General features: G+C 39.2%; 3 protein-coding genes across 3 annotated transcripts; 2 read left to right on the forward strand and 1 right to left on the reverse strand.

The window, feature by feature from the left end:
• The first annotated feature begins 12,442 nt into the window (after positions 1 to 12,442).
• LOC113296691 (uncharacterized protein At4g14100-like) lies at positions 12,443 to 13,685 on the forward strand. The gene is made up of 2 exons (XM_026545008.1): positions 12,443 to 12,957; positions 13,212 to 13,685. Exons 1-2 carry the CDS (start codon positions 12,483 to 12,485, stop codon positions 13,406 to 13,408), a joined length of 672 nt encoding a protein of 223 aa, XP_026400793.1. The 5' UTR covers positions 12,443 to 12,482; the 3' UTR covers positions 13,409 to 13,685.
• Positions 13,686 to 13,962: 277 nt separating this feature from the next.
• Positions 13,963 to 15,228, forward strand: LOC113296693 (uncharacterized protein At4g14100-like). Its single transcript, XM_026545010.1, has 2 exons — positions 13,963 to 14,455; positions 14,681 to 15,228. The coding sequence occupies exons 1-2, from the start codon at positions 14,113 to 14,115 to the stop codon at positions 14,866 to 14,868; spliced, it is 531 nt and encodes a 176-aa protein (XP_026400795.1). The 5' UTR covers positions 13,963 to 14,112; the 3' UTR covers positions 14,869 to 15,228.
• A 125-nt stretch (positions 15,229 to 15,353) lies between these two features.
• LOC113296692 (uncharacterized protein At4g14100-like) lies at positions 15,354 to 16,933 on the reverse strand. Its single transcript, XM_026545009.1, has 2 exons — positions 16,379 to 16,933; positions 15,354 to 15,702 (listed from the first exon to the last, which is right to left on the reverse strand). Exons 1-2 carry the CDS (start codon positions 16,857 to 16,859, stop codon positions 15,521 to 15,523), a joined length of 663 nt encoding a protein of 220 aa, XP_026400794.1. The 5' UTR covers positions 16,860 to 16,933; the 3' UTR covers positions 15,354 to 15,520.
• Between the last annotated feature and the right edge of the window lie 1,151 nt (positions 16,934 to 18,084).

An 18,084-nucleotide genomic window follows, 5' to 3' on the forward strand; every position in this document is an offset into this window, starting at 1 on the left:
AATAAAGCTTCGTTCGTTATTGCAGGTTTCAAGGAACGAACTAATTTTGGAGTGTTAACTCTTGCGGCACAATCACTATTGTTAGTGGAATTGTAAAGAGGTAATAGTCAAGAATTACCATTTTTGTAGATGTCTCCATAAGTATCATGTTGTCAGATTATATGACCCCATCATATTGTCGAAGTTTGCACCTGGTATGATAATATACCGAAGTAGAATGCTTTGTGCACATTACAGCTACTTCGCAAGGATGTCTGACTCCCAGAAAAATGACACTTCCAGAGATGATACGTGTGTGGATGAGACTTCTATTGGTGATGAAGAAGAAGAAGCACCTGGAATCAAAAATGTTCCAAATATAGATGATGCATTCTTCGTGGTTCAGCAAGACACTGAAAGACGTCTCAGAACTCCAGCATTCCGCCTTTTGATAAATCCCAGAACGGTTATTCAAAAGAAGTTGGTGACTCATCGAGCAGCTATTCGGTTTTTCCTTGAACGAGGACTTTTCCTTGCCTCAATTATAGAATTCAAACTCTCTCGATGACCTTTAGAGAAATTTTCTGGATGGGCAAGACACATGCTGGGTTTTCCTCATGTTAGAGCTATGCTGGGTAGAGCACAGGTTACCAGAGCTATTCAATCATCCGGAGATTTGTATATTTTTCATGATGCATGAGGTATTGTGGTCCTTCTCACTCGCTGGTGCATTCCAACTCATACCTTTATATGAAGATGGGGAGAGTTTACTATTACCTTGGAAGATGTAGTTGCTTTATTGCATCTTCCAATCACAGGTAACTTTCCTGAAGAACTTTCAACGGAGGAGAAAGAAATTTCCAACACCTTAACAGCTGAGATGGAGAGAATTAACAAGGCTTCTGGCAAAGGTTGTTATGCTCACTGGTTAACACACTGGTGGCCACGAGATGTCCCTCTCGACGAACCTGACGGTATGTTGTCTATTGCTGCTTTCTTGTGTTTATGGCTGTCCAGGGACGTGTTTGAAGACGCCGGAACTTTGCTAAAGCCGTTTGTAATCCCTTTTGCCATTAAGATGGCTCAAGGTGAACAACTTCCCATAGGTAGCTTATTCTTTGGTTCTTTGTACTCTAACTTGGACTCCTTGGTAATAAACTCCAGTGTTTCAAACGGCTTTATGAAGATTGAATGCTACACCAATACGATGTTTCTCCAGGCCTTGATGTGGGAACGCTTCGAGAAGTATGCACCTATTCCCCGTAGTATCTTGCAAAGTTTAAATGCTGCTGATTCTCGACGTATTTTCCCCGAGAAGGATAATGCCAGGATTATGCGTTGGTCAACAAAACAACCTCAATCCAAGACGCGCTTCATTGATGTAGTCGACGATGAGTCTGAGTTTAAATTTCGTCCCTGGATGCTGATTCCTCCTCATGTTTCCCAATTGATAACTTTCAATGTTGGAGAAAGAATAGCTTTGAAATCTAGTGCTGACTTGAGCGATGGAGAAAGATCCTTCATGTTGAGATGCACTCCAGGTTATCTAATAGCTGCAACATATGGGGACTTTTCGATGGAGGAATACAACATTGACAGAGCAGCCCGTCAGATGAGTATGGATCAATGTGTTCCAACTTTTTGGAGGATCAAACCATCGGTGGAACAAATTAAGACTTGTTTAGACCGTACACATGTCGAAGGAATCTCTTATTGGTTCCCTTGTGCTGACCGAGTTACATATGTAACTCCGAGTTATATAGATTTTTGGAACCAGCAATTTGAACGCTTACATGATTTCGTAAGGGTTAGTCAACCTTTGGTGAAAGAGCCTCCTTCTACTTATATGATTGCTTCTCGACCCAGATTGAAGCACATCTCCGGCGGCGATAAGCGAAAAACATCTCCAGGATGTTTACCAGTATGTATCTTTTGCACATTCTTCGTAAAATCGAAATAATTGCCTTTGATTATTACCTCAATTTCTTTTCCAGGACGGTCGTGCTGTGAGACCTCGTCGTGAAGTGAATTTCTTAGAAGCTGAAATAGTTATTCACGGTGGAGAAGGTAGGGACAAGAATTGTAAGCTGCTTCCTAACACCATAAAGTCCCCGGTTGTTTCTTTGGTGAGTTGTCGACACTTTTCCGCCGTGACTTCTTCTACCCGTATTACTAGGATCGTAAAACCATTATTTTTTATTTGGTTACAGAATTTTTCTCCGTCTAGTATTGATGGTCTTCAATTCTCTGTTGTTGGGCGGACAATTTCTAATTCGAGCGTTGAAGAAGAAAATGACGTGAGTACTCTTCCTCATAGCCAAATATAATGCTTCATATGTAAAATGCTAATTGTTTGAGAATATGTCCAGGAGGATGTCTCCATGGAAGTGGAGAGTGCTGATACTCGGTCATCCTCTGAGAATAGAGATGAAGAAAATTCCAAAGGTTCGGAACCGAATGGAAGTAATGAGCCTCTTGATGTTGACACGGGCAATCCCAATTATTTGATCGCTTCGGAGACTCCCCAAGTAAGCACACATCTTGTAACCTCTTCATAGAAGTATGAAATTGTTTATTTGTGAATGAATGAATGAATGAGAATCCATGTGCATATATGAAAAACTTTGTCGAAATTCGTCGTCAGAAAATTCAGAACCCAGTCTTTTAGCAAAAATACCATAAAACCTTCATCTGAAGTCGGATTTTCATGGCCTGCATATGTATCTTTAATCCCAGAGAAGTTCCAAGCTTTATCAAAGAATCTTTTTAATTTTTGAGCGCGTTCAGAGCCTGAAAAGGGCGAAACAGTAAACTTCTAGGAGATTTTCAGAACTTTTTTCAGACTGTACGTTGTTCGATGTTTTGGCCACATCTCTTTGATCGTTCATCGGATTGATATGAAATTTTGATATGTGGTAGAGGACATCCATACGAAAAGAATGGTATATAACTCATTCTTAGATTTCTTGTAGATTACCCCTAGTTCGTTATCTAGTACAGGGAAGAGTACAGTCTCTTCAGACGAGCTTGCCGCAAAACGTATTTTCATGACTTTCATGCTATTTGCTCGTGACTTGAGTGTATAATGATGAAATTTGATGATGTTGTACTGTTTGTATATTGTATTTTATGATCTCATTTGGTTTCATGTTTAGATTGCTCTAACCTCATGTAATCTTCGCAATAGGTGTCAAATACCGAAGTTGAGGATACTGAAACCAATAAGGATAACTCGAGCTTCCCTGGAGTTATTGATGAAGAGACAACCATCCCTGCACTTCAAGGCCATGAGAAGGTTGTCACTGAAGTTATGGAAACCCCGATTGTTGTTGGTTCAGTGATAGAAGAAATCGAGCTACCAGTAGAGAATACTGAAGAAGCTGTTGCCTTGACTGTAGAAGTTTCTCAGGTAACTGAGAACCGTATAGTGGTGCATGAATATCCAAGTGCAGGAGTTGCTTTTGATCCTCCATTTTATGCATCACTCCCATATCATGAACTAGTTGGTGGGTTTAGCGTTCCCATTGGATATGCGGGTTTGTACGAGAAAATATGGAAGAAGTTTGGTCGCATCATTGTTAACATGGATTCTGGATGCGCTTATGCTTTAAAAATGCACGTAAGTGTTGTCTTGCATGTCGTAAGTGATATATGCTCTAGGGACAGAAATACTGTGACTCCAGATGTATTCTTTGATTGGGAGTTCAACTTGGAGAATTCTGAAAGACTTGGCTTCAACGTGAAGTGGCTTCGTAAGAAGATAAATGATATCAAGAACTCGTGTGAGAATAAAATACCCTTTACCAATGATGTTGTGCTGGAGAAAGAAGACAAGATCGCCAAGCTGACTGAGGAGCTGAACATGGAGAAGGAAGCCTTGCAAGTCTTGAAGGATGCAGAGGAGCGAAAGTCTTTCTTTGCTGATTATCTTTGATTTCCTTTTCATAATATCCTGAACTTCTGAACTTCTGAGAGATGTGAGGTTTTATTTTGGTTTTAACGTCGATTACTGGGTAGATGATTGAGGATTTCTTTTTGGATTTGGTAGAGATTTTCTTTAAGTAAAATAAACTGAATTGGATAAATTGTTGAATTCAAATACTGATTGCAAGTATTGCAAACTTTTTGGAGGAATTAAAATAAAATGAAAGAAAATTCTAAATGCCAAATCCCAGACGCCATGAATGCTCAAACGTCCAGTACCTCAAATGCTCAATAATTTCAGAAAAATGCCTTAAGCCAATTCTCGTGAATTACTGGCAGGGTTCTGCCATCTGTGTTGATAAAATTGTAGTATCCTCCGGTTATGGACTTAACAACCATAAATGGTCCTTCCTAATTGGAGTTCCTTGCAGAATGGAGATCACGTTTAGTTGCCTTGAAAACCAAATCTCCTTCCTTGAATTTGTTTGGTTTAGTGATCCACGCCTTGAATATTTTCTGTTGATTCCAGGCTGTGACACATATGGACACTTGTGCAAAGGGGAGTATCCAGCATACTGTCCGTCATGCTTAGCCATGTCTTCAGCAATGAATCTCTCGATAGAATGACCAATTTGAAGAGGCTCTGTGCTTAACCACTTGGTGTAATATTGCTGAGGTGATACTATCCACTCGTAGGTTTTTGTAATTTCTAAGTTGTTAGCAGGGAGAAGTCCCCGGACTAGAGTAGCATATTTGAATATTGGTATTATTGGCGCATGAAGAGGGATAAGACTTGCCCGAGTACGGAACCTTTTGACAAAGGCGTGTTCAATTTCTCCAGGTTTCTGCGTGAGCTCCATTAAAGTTTTAACTTCCTCCAGATGCTCAAATGGTGGGGCATCCTCTATTTCTCCCGAGTCAGAGCCTTCTTCGACAGATGTGCTGAAGGCGTTGAAGCCATCCCTCCGGCATGAATCCAAGTTTTTCCAAGGATCATGTCATATCTTGGGTCTTCCTGGATTATGTAAAACTTGGTCTCGGTGCAGATTGAGCTTTCTTTGACTTTGAGGATGATGTGGCCATATGCGTCTCTGGAAGTCCCTTCGTGATCCCTGATTGCCATGGGAGCGTGAGTAGCCTCTTGTCGAGTAATGCCAGCAGCTCTGAGAGTTTTCAAAGGAATGATGTTGATGGAAGTGTCGACATCAACAAATGCCCTCTTGAATTCATTTCCTTTAATATGCACCGTGGTGAGCAGTCCCCAGTCATACATTTCTTTGTCAGTGGCTGAAGGTTCAGGAGGTACTTCTGGAATCAATAGGCATTTTCCAGACACTATGTGGTTCAAAGCTATGAACATGTCTCCCCTTTGCGCCTTCGACAGATAGAGTAATTCGCAGACATGCTCTATCAATGACTGAACTGCTTCTTTGACTGGTTCTTCAGAGATGGAGAAAGTCCTGACTGGGAGGGGATCTTTGTGCACTCCTTCAGCCCCCAGATTAAGTTCTCCTGACTCAACTTTTTCCCTGAATATGCGTTTCAAAACTTTGCAGCTACTTGTGGGGTGATTGACGAACCTGTGGAAGTGGCAGTAACAAGGATTTTCCATGTCTTCCTCAGTTGGCTCTTTCCTGACATATGGCAATTTGATTGCACTGTCTTGGATCCAGGCATCCAGTAGTTCGAGCACCTCTTCAATGGGAAGGGGAAAGTCGGGTGCATCTTGATCAGGAGTCTCTGTACGTTGGCCAGGAGCTTGTGCATCTTGTTTATCCTTCTTTTGTGTTTTTGAAGGAGTTGCAGTACGCTTATGCAGTACGCTTATGCGGAGGTTCGGATTTCCGTTTGCTCCCTTCTGCAACAACGTTTGTGGAGGGATGTAGGTTGTACTGCTTGTTGATCAGACGTCTTCTTCCTCGAGTATCTCGCGATTCTTCAGCCTTTGCAGATTTTGCTCTTTCCAATAGAGCAGGTGAAATAGTTGCCGATCTCTTCGCAGCTTCGTGAAGCTCTGAGAAAGTCTGGAAACGAAGATTCTCCAGTAAAGCTCTGTAGACCGGGATCATGCCATTGACGCACAAGTCCACCAGTTGTTGTTTCGTGACATTTGGATCATGGCAGTCCAGGGCCTGGACTCTGAATCTCTTCACGTAGTCATTTGGATTTTCACTGACTCTTTGAAACGTTCTTCCAAGATCAGAGAGAGTGATTTTTTCTGACACAAAAAAGTACTTCATGTAGAAGACATTAATCATTTCTCCCCAATTGTTGATAGTCCCTGGTGCGATGTTGTTTCACCAGGTGTTTTCCCCTCCTTTCAAAGATTTTGAAAATTCCTTGAGGCGAACAACATTGTTGTGTTCGTGTTCCCCCAAGGCTTCCAGAAAACGAGAGACATGTTCTCGAGCGTTGCCAGTTCTATCATACAGAGTGAAGGTCGGAGAAGTATAACCTTTAGGAATAGGAATCCTTTGCGTAGCGGCAGGGCATGGAGTCTGGTGACGATGGACATGTGATGTCTTATCCTTTCCACGGTTCTCCAAAAGGCGCTCCAAATCTTCCCGAGTATTGAAATTTGATGGTTCCTTCGCTGATGGATCGTCTGCGGCTTTGCGGAATTCGTCGCCATCCACCGTATGAATTGGAACCACCTCAGGATCAGCATCTGAGGATTTCTCCTTTTCCTTTCCTTGAGTTTTCTCTGACATCTTGTCAGTGAGAGTCTTCAGATAATCAAACAGCTCATTCTGTGTTGTAGCCATATCAGTTTGATTCTTTGCAAAAGTTTCTTGCACTTTGATGAGGTCAGCCATGGTAGGTGGTGGGTTTCCTCTTACTTACTTAGGGTGTCGGACGAACAGAGGATGACCTTCCGTGTTAGCGTGAGGAGGATTAACATCACCACCGTCAGTGTTAGAGGCCGGAATGGTCTCCGGGATATCCTCATTGTTGTTGTTGCTAGTGCTAGCGTCGTTTGTATTGGAACCTCTAACTAACCCAGACCTAAGACCAGCCATCTTGTGAAATCGTGAGATTGCAACCGAGAGATTAATCTCCCACTGTGGTCTCCAATCTGTAGATGGGGAAAAACGATTTGCTGGTTTTTACGGAATTGAGGAGACGTCCGTGTGGAGACTCCTTGAACCGAGCGAAATGTTGAACCTCACATAGATGCACTGCAAGTAGGGAGTGCTTTAAGTTCGATAAATCATGCAGGACTCCGGCCTAAACCAAGAACAATGGTCGTTCCAGAGTCAATTCAGTCACAAAAGAGGATGGGTTGATCTATAGGAAGGAAGCCGAAAAATTTGTGGGATCAATGGTGATCTGAGATTGTAGGTGTGTTGTGAATTCAGTGCAGGAAAGTTCTGAATGATTGAATTTAACTCAATTGAGAGTGATTGCTCAGACATAAGTTTGTGTAGACGAAAGATTGTCTGTATGAACTTGTCGAGAAATTCTTCTCCCCTTCAATCCAGATTTAGAGGTCTTTTTTATTTCTAAATTGAAAACACCATGATCCCATGAAGTGTGACAGTTGCTGGAGTCAGAGAGTGGGGAAGTGGGAAATCATGTCAAAACCAGTTGCTCATCATGTGGGGACTTGGTTAATTTTCCACCCACTACTTTGCTGAATCTTCCAACTGATTGCACGACTTGTTCACATTCTCGTCGTGTGTTTAGACACACGTGCCGTAGACCGCTAGACCAAAACCCTAGTTAATATGCCCCATGTGACACAATTGATGTCTCGTGATTGTGGAGTCAGTTGCTGACTTTATGGGACGATGAATCCTTGTATCGCTGAGTTGAACATAATTTGCAAATGTTCTGAGACTCATGGATCAAACATGCATGTTGAGGCAAAAATTTCATTATCAAATAAATATTGATAACTTGAGCAAACCGTGTTGCTGAATTGTTGAATATTGATAGTTGAACCAATATTCTTTACCCTGAGCAAATATTGCTAGTCTGAGCAAATAATATTGCCGGTTTGAGCAAATATTGCTAGTCTGAGCAAACATTGCTCGTTTGATGAATTATTGGTAGCAGGACCAAATAAAATACTAATTTAAGATACTGACTGTTGGGCCGAGTATAATAAATAAAAGTGTTGATCATGGGATCAACATAAAATTATCAATATTTGAGTCTGTTCAGAATTATTTTTTGCAGAACTCTGGATTCAAAACCCTAATTTTAATGAATTGATATTTTATTGAAAATCAACCGCAGAGCGAAGCAGGGACTGGCTACATGGGATGATGAGTCTACCATGTAACACCCAGATGCTCGAATGAGCAAAATACCAAAGTCTCTTGAAAACCAGTTGGTGAAAGAATGATTAAATGTTGGTTTAATCATTTATTAAAATGATGCTCGTGTGAACGACAGGTAGTAAAACCTAGCCATGAAAAGATGAGGGACCGACCAAGATGTCATGATACCGGCCCTTGATGGTCGTGGGACCAATTGATGGTCATTTGAGAAAACCCTCAATTGTTTGTAAAGAGTTTGGACCTAATACGGGCAATTGAGCAAATTAGGTCAAAATAACTAAAACATGTGGGACCGGATATTTGCAAGCCTTAGGGCCACCCTTGGTCGGTCAAGGGGATGTTCCCGTGTCACCATGGTGTTCGTGTCTCATTCTTGAGAGTTTTGATATTTTCCGGTGCGCGTTTGAGCAACATTTTGAGAAAATATGCAGAATCCAGGGTTTTGTTGAAACTAAGAAAAATTCATGAGATGATGAAAAATAGTTAATAAAATAGGGGATTGCAAAGTGTGGGACCGGCCATGGCATGACCGGCTAGCTAGCAAGCTCGTTCCCGCAACACTTTTCCCAATTTTATATAATTTTATGTATTTTTTCTCTGATTTGAGGGAAATTCTATAAAAACTGAAGAATTTCATGAAATTAAGGAATTTCCATGAGATTAGAAAAATAAAATAGGGAATGGAGTGAGGGACCGGCAATGGCCACGGTCTCAGGGCACTCTTCCCAATGTTATGTAATTTTCATGATTTTAGGGAAATATCATAAAATCAAGAGTTTTGTTGAAACCAATGTATTTTGTTGAAATCAGGGAGTTTTCATGGAATGAGGAAAACAAAAAAAATAATAATAATAAAATAAGGGGCATGTGGGACCGACTAGGGCATGACCGGCCGACTAGGGCCCGGTCCCAAGGTTTTCCTAATTTTATGATATTTTTCATGTGTTTAGGGAATATCATGAAATCAGTGAGTTTTCATGGAATGAGGGAAATAATAAAATAATAAGGAACCATGAGGTGTGGGACCAACCACGTCTAGGGCATGGCCGGCCGGCTAGTGGGCTTGGTCCCGCGACACCTTTTCCTAATTTTATTATTTCCTTGGCGTGCGGAAACACCATGAGACTGGGAGTTTCCTTGAAACGAATGAGATTTGCTCAAATGAGAGAATTTTCATGAGATTAGGGAAAAATAATAAAATATGATAAAATATAAAATTGGGCGTGGGTATGGTCACGGCGTGACTGGTCGGCTAGTGAGCCCAGTCCCCTGGCGCCTTTGCTAATATTTTATTATTATTATTTTCTTCATATTTTGCATAGGTTCATCGTTCCTTCGTGTTCCGAAATACTTGTTTGTGCATTCAGATGCTGGTATGTGCATTATTGCTAAGTACACTTCCGCCATTTTAGTCAGGGCTTATTCGATGATCAGATGCCCGTACGTTGAATATTTATTACTAACATATGGAACTCTGCTGGGAAGAACCATAAGTTGAAGTAACGAAATATTCGAAGAATCGTAGAATATAGCTGCATATTCAGTTACGATCAGAGATAATTAATTGATGGCTCTATACTAGCAGACATGCTGTCTAGGAGCATTAATTATCTGAGAGTTGAGCAATATGAACTTGCTGGAGTGTCATATTTCTCCTATATAGTCAGGGAAAACTTGGTTGCATCCTGAAGACGGTGTTGCTCTATACTAGCATACATGCTGTCTAGGATCCGTCCAATCTTTCGATTCTATACAGAAATAATTACTGAAATTGCTCAGTATTCATGAGATGTGCCGTGGCCTCAACTGGGAGACTACACATCTACATATACTCTGAGAGACAGCCTTCTCAGTCAGATATTCATGGCATGAGCTTTCACGCTTTAATGAGAGACATGAGTCTCAATACTCGTCCGATTGTCGGATCAGGAGCACATATAATCAGGTTTTTACGATTTTACCCTTGTCAAAAATCCACCATCTACACATATGTTGTTTCTTCATTAGCTAATTCTTCAGTCATTGAGGTAGACATGCTCCTTTCATCCTCATTTGCTTCACATACATCACTTTCCTTTTGCATAACAACTTCATATTCTTCTACAGTTGACTATCAAGGGATAGTAACCATTGATATTTCATGCACTTATGCTCTTGATGATCAATAACAAAAAAATTGTCGCAGATATTCTTCGTCTGTAATTCCCAATGATAGCGGATCCAAACATCTTTCTCACTAACGGTCTTCCACCATCCACCTCTGTACAAAGGTTTTTTGAGATCCATTTCCACTCTAGCTTTCACAGTGTTTCCATACTTTGGTATGCAATTCTATGGTTTTGTTGAGATCTTCCTTACCATGAATTCAATAGCTTCATCAATAACAACAACATTCATATGTTCAAGCTTGATGTACTTGAACTGTACATTGAAAACTTGATGAGTAAAGACATAGTCCTTCGCTGAGGTGCCAGGAACAAATTTTTGAACAACAAATAAATCCTCTCCTATATCCATGGACCATTGTTGATAACCTCATCCATTTCTTCATCATTGTTTAACCTAACCAACATTAGGTTATGACCCATCACTCTAATCTGTTTGTTCCTGTAACTTCTCCAGAGAGAGTTAATTTCTTCTTTGATAACCCTCATATCGATCTTGTATTTGTGCATAAGTTTTCCTAGTATCCCATAAGTCCATTCCTCCGCAGCTGCAATGATGTTTTGTGATGATCTAACAGGTCTTCTCCTTTCAGTCGGTAACACCAGTGAGGCATTCTTTAGTTGTCTTGATAAAGCATTGGTTTTGATTGCACAAGAGTTTGAGATTTTAGCCATGGTGAAATGATTTTTTTCCTTCTGAATTATGGTGCTACACAAGATTAGAAAAAAGTTTGTGTTGCTTCCTAGAATGGTACACACATATATAGTCTTCCAATAAATCTGTGGAGATGAATTAAAATCCCGAGTATGTTGCTCAGGATAATCGACTGGGTATTGAAAGAAGGTAAGACAATATTTTTTATGCTTAAAATTGTTATGGAAAATATTGGTAGTTATGACTGAGAAAGATTTGGTGAAGATATAGGTGGATTTTTATTAGGGTAATAGTTGTATACTGGTGGCACCAATAAATGCGCCATGCAATGGGTGATGTAACTGATTGACAAAACATCCGGTGATTTTTGTAACTTCCAAGCATTGCCCTCCAAGATTTTAGAGGGAATTCAGTTATTTGAAAGTTTTAAAAAAGGTAATTTCTCAGTTGACTATCATGATGCTCATGAAGATCACTCGATTGGGTTTTGTTGATTTTCGTGGGGACAGTTGACTATCATGATGCTCATGAAGATCACTCGATTGGGTTTTGTTGATTTTCGTGGGGACTGATGAATCCACTATTCTACTGATACGAACAATCATTACTAGGGTGATGATTAGCACCACTGCTATCCAATGAACTATTTTCCCAGAAGCAAACATTCTGAAATCCACCAGTGGTTATCCACGAGCAATTATCCTGGAGGACTGCAAGGTGAGAAAAAACCTACTCCATGCAAGAAAAAGATAGCACCACTGCTATCCAATGAACTATTTTCCCAGAAGCAAACATTCTGAAATCCACCACTGGTTATCCACGAGCAATCGTCCTGGAGGACTGCAAGGTGAGAAAAAACCTACTCCATGCAAGAAAAAAAGATTAAAGAATAAGTTTTCATACATATGTTTCCACGAGATCCAATGAAGCACTTAAAAACCGATTAAAAACATCCAAAAAACCAAATGACATGGGACTAAAATAAAACTTCCGTAAAATTTCAAAGGATGTTTCCACAAGATCCATTGAAAAGATGAGAAGAATTAACAAAAACAAAAGAATAGTTTTCAAAAGATAATTCCACAAGATCCATTGAATAAAAATTAAAAATTGCAGATAAAATTTATGACAAGATTAAGAGATTAAGGTTGAAAGAAAGCACCGTGTTTTAGTTGGGTTGACTCATTTGGTCTCCCGGTCCTCGGAGACTCTCTCTCCTGACAATTTTTACGTATTAAAACCCATTAAAAAAGTTTTAAAAATAAATTAGTACATCTTGTGGTCCTTAGTAAAAATTGAAAGTAAATACTACTACCTCCGTTTCAAAATAATAGGCAGGTTTGTAGTTGCGTAGAAAGTAAAAATTAATCATAATCATTATCTACAAGAAAAGGCTAAAATCTTTCCCCACCAGATTTTATTATCCCCCACTCTCTACCTGTACCATTCCTTTTACCTTTCTTCTTCAAACCAATGGCATGTTTTGGTTCTGCAACAAAAGTAATCTCTTTTTTGGCAATAATACTATCATCTCTCACAAACTCCACCATTTCTGAATCAACAGACCCAACTCCAACACCATGGCCTCCTCAATTCCACTCAATTATGATATATAACACCAGCGGTACACTTCAAATAAACAGTCTCTGGTATGATTATCCCAAAGGAAGAAACTTCAACATCATTCAAAGACAATTGGGTGATCATGTTTATGACTTAGAATGGAACAATGGTACTTCATTTATATACACTCTTGATGCCAACAAGAAATGCCAAACCTTGAAGTTTGATGTGGGTATTCTCACACCTGATTTTCTTCATGGTGCACATTATTTGGGACAAAGAAAAATGGATGGGTTTCTCTGTAATGTCTGGGAGAAAGTTGATTTCATTTGGTATTATGAAGATGTTGTCACAAAGAGACCTGTTCATTGGACTTTCTACAATGGTAATTCTAACAGTCTTAACTCATTGCTTAATCTGTTATATATTGCATTTAACAATTCTTTTTCTGGGCATCAGTTTAAGTTTCTAGTTGCACAAGTGAAGTTTTATTTTCAAACATTTCGCAACTGTGAGCCTGTTAGTACTCTTTGCACCTTTCTCCTGATAAAATTATGGTATCCTAAGTTAATATTGCTTATCTCCCAAGTGATGATGTATCAGTTGTTTTCTTGATATTTTATCTGACAATTAATTCAGGAATGGAAGGTCATTTGATGACATTTGAGGTTGGAGCTGTACTGGAAGATGAAAAATGGCAAGCGCCTGTATACTGTTTCGAGTCCGGTGAGCAAGCAGGTGATAGCTCACAAATCAACTCTTTGGTTGATAATAATGGTTCAGCAGTGGATCTTCTTAAAAGAAAAATGTTGATTCAGAGGTTGAAGGAACTTTGAGAAGTAGAGTGAAGTTTCAACAAACAAGAGGGAATAGTTCCTTCTTTTCTCCTTAAATTGTTCTCATGGAACTTAATTTTATGTTCCTTGCACTCAGCTGGAAAACCATACCAAATATTGTCTATTTACCTTCTAGCTACTTTGTTTACATTGGTGTATGCCACTTAAAGCAGAAGATTAAAATGTTAATGCTCCTTTAATTTCTGTTAAATAAGTCGGATGACTCGAGAAATGCAATTTCTTTGACATGCTTAAGCTGACATTCTCTATTCAGTATTCACCCTTGATACCTGGTGCATTTTCTTCTACTATGTCAGTGTTGATTGTTTATTCTTAAATGCACTTGTGGCAGCTCAACTTATCCAAGAAAATCTGGACTCAACATTGAGTCTGACACAGTTCTTAATAGCTTTTCCAGGATTACGTTGAGCCGCGACAAGTGCATTTATGCCCTTTCAATCTTGAGAAAGGTTGTCACTTATCACTATTTCCATTTGGATAAAATCTCCACCAGATTTTATTTTCCTCTCACCTCAACAACCATTAGAGCATTCCTTATCTTTCTACTAGACCAATGCCAATGGCTGCTTCTTTTAGTTCTGCAACAAAGCTCACCTCCCTATCAATCTTTTTCTTGGCAATAATTCTATTATTTCTCACAAACTCCTCCATATCTGAACCAACAGACCCAACTCCACTCCATTATGATATATAACACCAGTGGTACAAATCAAATTTTTGATCTCTGGTATGATTATCCCAATGGAAGAAACTTCAACATCATTCAAAATCAATTGGGTGAGCTTCTATATGACTTAGAATGGAACAATGGCACTAAATTTGTTTACACTCTTGATGCCAACAAGAAATGCCAAACCGTGAAGGTTGGTTTTGGTATTCTTACACCTGACTGGCTTGATGGTGCAAATTATTTGGGACAACGAAGAATGGATGGGTTTCTTTGTAATGTCTGGGAGAAAGTTGATTTCATTTGGTATTATGAAGATGTTGTCACTAAGAGACCTGTTCATTGGGCTTTCTACACTGGTAATTCTAACTCATTTGCTTAATCTATTATTTAACAATTCTTTTTCTGGGTATCAAAAGGAGGAAATTGATTCTCCTCTATCAGTTTAAGTTTTCAGTTGTACAGATGAACTTTTATTTTCGAACATTTTCGCAACCGTGAGCCTGTTATTACTCTTTGCACATTGTGGCAACCCTGAGTTAAGTTTGCTTACCTCTTGAAAGTTTATATGACAATTTGTTCAGGAATGGAAGGTCATTTGATGACGTTTGAGGTTGGAGCTGTGCTGGAAGATGCAAAATGGCAAGCGCCTGTTTACTGTTTCGAGTCCGGTGAGCAAGCAGATGATAGCTCGCAACTTAACTCTGTAGTTGATAACAGTGGTCCAGCAGAGGATCTTTTTAAAAGAAAAATGTTGATTCAGGAATTTTGAGAGTTAGACTGAAGCTTCAAACAAGAGGGACTGAACTGAATGATTCTCATGCCAAAATGTAGTGTACTTACCTTCTAGCTACTTTGTTTACATTGGTGTATGCCACTCTAAGGAGAGGATTAAAATGTTTAATTTTCCTTTCATCTTCATGGAATGATTCGAGACGGCAGTTTCTGTAATACGCTTAAAATGGCATTCTCAAACAAAAAAATGGTTGTTAATCAAGTTTGATACTCAAACCCTGCCCAGCTATGTATTGTCTTGAAATGTCTGCAAGATTATTATCTACGTTTGCTCTTTCTGCTACTGGCATTGTTGATTGTTTGCTTATGAGGTACACAGTTGTAAACCAATGCAACCGAAATACTCAGGTGATGTATCTGCCAGGCACGATTTAAAATCACTGACAGGTTAAGAGTACATTTTACTCCTTCCACAAGATGATAAACTTAAAAATGCCAAACACAAAATGCTAACAGAGACCATAAATTCCAATAAGGCTTCCATTATCAGTTGTCATTTGGAGATGTGATGACTTGAGACAACATACTATTAGAAGAAAGAAGAACATTATGTTTCAGAAAATAAAAACCTAAGTTGTCTGATCCAGAGCTACAACTAATTCTCAGAAAAAATCGAGTAGACTTATAGCTTACAAGTACATGCTCAAACCCCCCATTTTACTTCTCAAAACACCCTCCATGGAGCTCTCAATAATCCCATCTGAGCCATTATCTTCTTTTTCTGTCCCATCAAAACAATATGAAGGGGCTTGCCAGTGTTCATCCCCTAAAACCGCTCCCACTTCAAATGTCATCACATGAGCTGACCTTCCTGCGCGCGGAAAATGGCAAATGTAGGTGTCAATACAGTTACTTACCTGACTTGGAAGATATCGATGGAAATTAACAAGGAGGAACCTTTTAAGTGTCAGTGCAATTCTTTTTTGCAATCTGACTAATGCAGTTATGCAGTGGACCTATTATAGTAATCGGAGCCGCTTAAGAAACCTCCAAATGACTTTGAACAAGGGGATTTGAAGTGGTGACCTGCCACATTGAGCTAGGGGTTCTAAAGCGGTAACCTGAATGCACAGCGAAACCCCTCTGAACAACCACTCATACCATCAAAATTCTATCTCAGTTCAATATGAGTGCAATACCAGACCCCATCAATTGCTCACAGCGTGTGTATGTGTCTAAGTTTGCTAAACCAGTAAACCGTACCCCGTTAGACTTATGTTACATATATCGAGAGAAACCTTCACATTTCTCCCCCTGGAATCATTTTGGGTCAGTCTTGAATCAAGACAATGAATGCCATTGGCTATCACTTCAGAACTATTGACCCCAAATCCCCAATCTAATAGACTTATCACTGAACATACATACATACAAAGGATTCATCAAACAAATTACAAGTTTTTTAATTCTTAATTTAATAATAAAAAATTTCCCAGACAATTTTTTAATGAGAATTCCAAGCAAATATTAACAACAATGAAAATTACCTGTGTAGAAAACCCAGTGAACGGGTCTTTTAGTGACAACATCTTCATAATAGGTGATGAAATCAGCTTTCTCCCAGACATTACAAAGAAACCCATCAATTTTTTGTTGCCCCAAATAATTTGCACCATCAAGCCAGTTTGGTGTAAGAATACCAACTTGTAACTGAGCACTTGAACATTTCTTATCACTTGTCCAGAAAAATGAAGTCCCATTATTCCATTCACAATCATATGTAATCCCACCGAGTTGTTTCTGGATAATGTTGAAGTTTCTTCCATTGGTCCAATCATACCAGAGATTTATGATTTCATTTGATCCACTGAAATTCATCACTAGGATTGAGTGGAATTGATGTGGCCATGGTGTTGGTGTTGGGTCACTGGATTGGATGATTCTGGATGAGGAGACGGAGACAGAGATGAATAACAAAGAGAAGAAGAACATGAAAGAGTAAAGTGAAGAAATGGAAGCAGAGACCATTTTCGATTATCTCAAAGTGAATTTTGGTTTGCTGATAATTAGTGTGGAATAAAGGGTAGTTGAGGAGATTGATGCTTCTTCTACCCCACAGCTGCAGTTGAAGATAAAAGTTTGCCTAATAAAAATCGTGTCTTGGCATGACACGTTGCAATGGGCATGTTTCACCATATATGAACCACTTTCTTGCCATGCCAAGCCAAGCCAGTCTTTTTATGATTTTTTATCTTCTGATGCCATTTAATCGTGTTTTTTTTTTCATTGTCAAGAACGCAATAGAGAATGTCATTAATGAAACAAACTGCCTTCTTGATTCATTCCATAAAAATGAAAGGAGGATTAAACATTTTCGTCTCCTGCTTCAAGTGGCAATGGCCAATGAAAACAAAGTAGAAAATAAATACACATGGTATGATTTTACAGGAACATCAAATTAAGTTCCATAAGAACGATTTGAGGAGACAAGGAAGAATAATTAACTCTCGTGGGGAGCTTCCCTCGGCCTCTCAAAATTCCTCTGAATCACTATTTCCAACCACGGACGACTTAAGTTTTGGGCTATCATCTGCTTGCTCACCGGACTCGAAACAGTAAACAGGCGCTTGCCATTTTTCATCTTCAAACACAGCTCCAACCTCAAATGTCATCAAATGAGCTTCCATTCCTAAACAAATTGCAAAATGAAGTGACCAGAGAATTAGTGATACATCACTTGGGAGATAACCAAAATTAATTTAGGATGTCAAATATTGCTTCAGCATGATTTCTAAGTATTTAAGATGTACTAAAAATTCACAAATATTGCTTCACCTGTGAAGAAAACCCAATGAACAGGTCTCTTAATGACAACTGTTAGGGTCCAATAATCAAAAACAAAGAAAAATCAAATAAGCAAAAGTTATTGATACTTAGCTTCTTTATAATAGAAGTGATCGATTTGATGAAACGGACGAGCTCCCATATCTCCGCAACAGCAACAAGGCAAAATTTTAGAAAAACAGATTGAGTCACGTGTTCAACACGTTGCCCTTAAGACATTAGCGTCCGGCTACACTAAAGAGTGATGCTATAGCCCTCACAGGACGGATATCTCCAGGATAAAACACTCTACTACACCTACTACTAGCATATGTAGTAGATGCTCAACTTGAGTTTGGCAACTCCGAAAAAACCATAAAGGAAAAATCTCGAACACTTGAGAAAACAATATAAAATATTTTTTCCCTTA

This window comes from Papaver somniferum, chromosome 7, assembly GCF_003573695.1.
Source record: "Papaver somniferum cultivar HN1 chromosome 7, ASM357369v1, whole genome shotgun sequence".
Taxonomy (NCBI): Eukaryota; Viridiplantae; Streptophyta; class Magnoliopsida; order Ranunculales; family Papaveraceae; genus Papaver; species Papaver somniferum.

What these genes read in the sequence shown, in the direction of transcription:
- LOC113296691 (XM_026545008.1), top strand. Translation starts at nt 12,483, where the DNA reads ATGGCATGTTTTGGTTCTGCAACAAAAGTAATCTCTTTTTTGGCAATA. An exon ending in TCATTGGACTTTCTACAATG is followed by an intron (nt 12,958 to 13,211) that starts GTAATTCTAACA and finishes CAATTAATTCAG; the next exon opens with GAATGGAAGGTCATTTGATG.
- LOC113296693 (XM_026545010.1), top strand. Translation starts at nt 14,113, where the DNA reads ATGATATATAACACCAGTGGTACAAATCAAATTTTTGATCTCTGGTAT. An exon ending in TCATTGGGCTTTCTACACTG is followed by an intron (nt 14,456 to 14,680) that starts GTAATTCTAACT and finishes CAATTTGTTCAG; the next exon opens with GAATGGAAGGTCATTTGATG.
- LOC113296692 (XM_026545009.1), bottom strand. Translation starts at nt 16,859, where the DNA reads ATGGTCTCTGCTTCCATTTCTTCACTTTACTCTTTCATGTTCTTCTTC. An exon ending in TCACTGGGTTTTCTACACAG is followed by an intron (nt 15,703 to 16,378) that starts GTAATTTTCATT and finishes TTCCGCGCGCAG; the next exon opens with GAAGGTCAGCTCATGTGATG.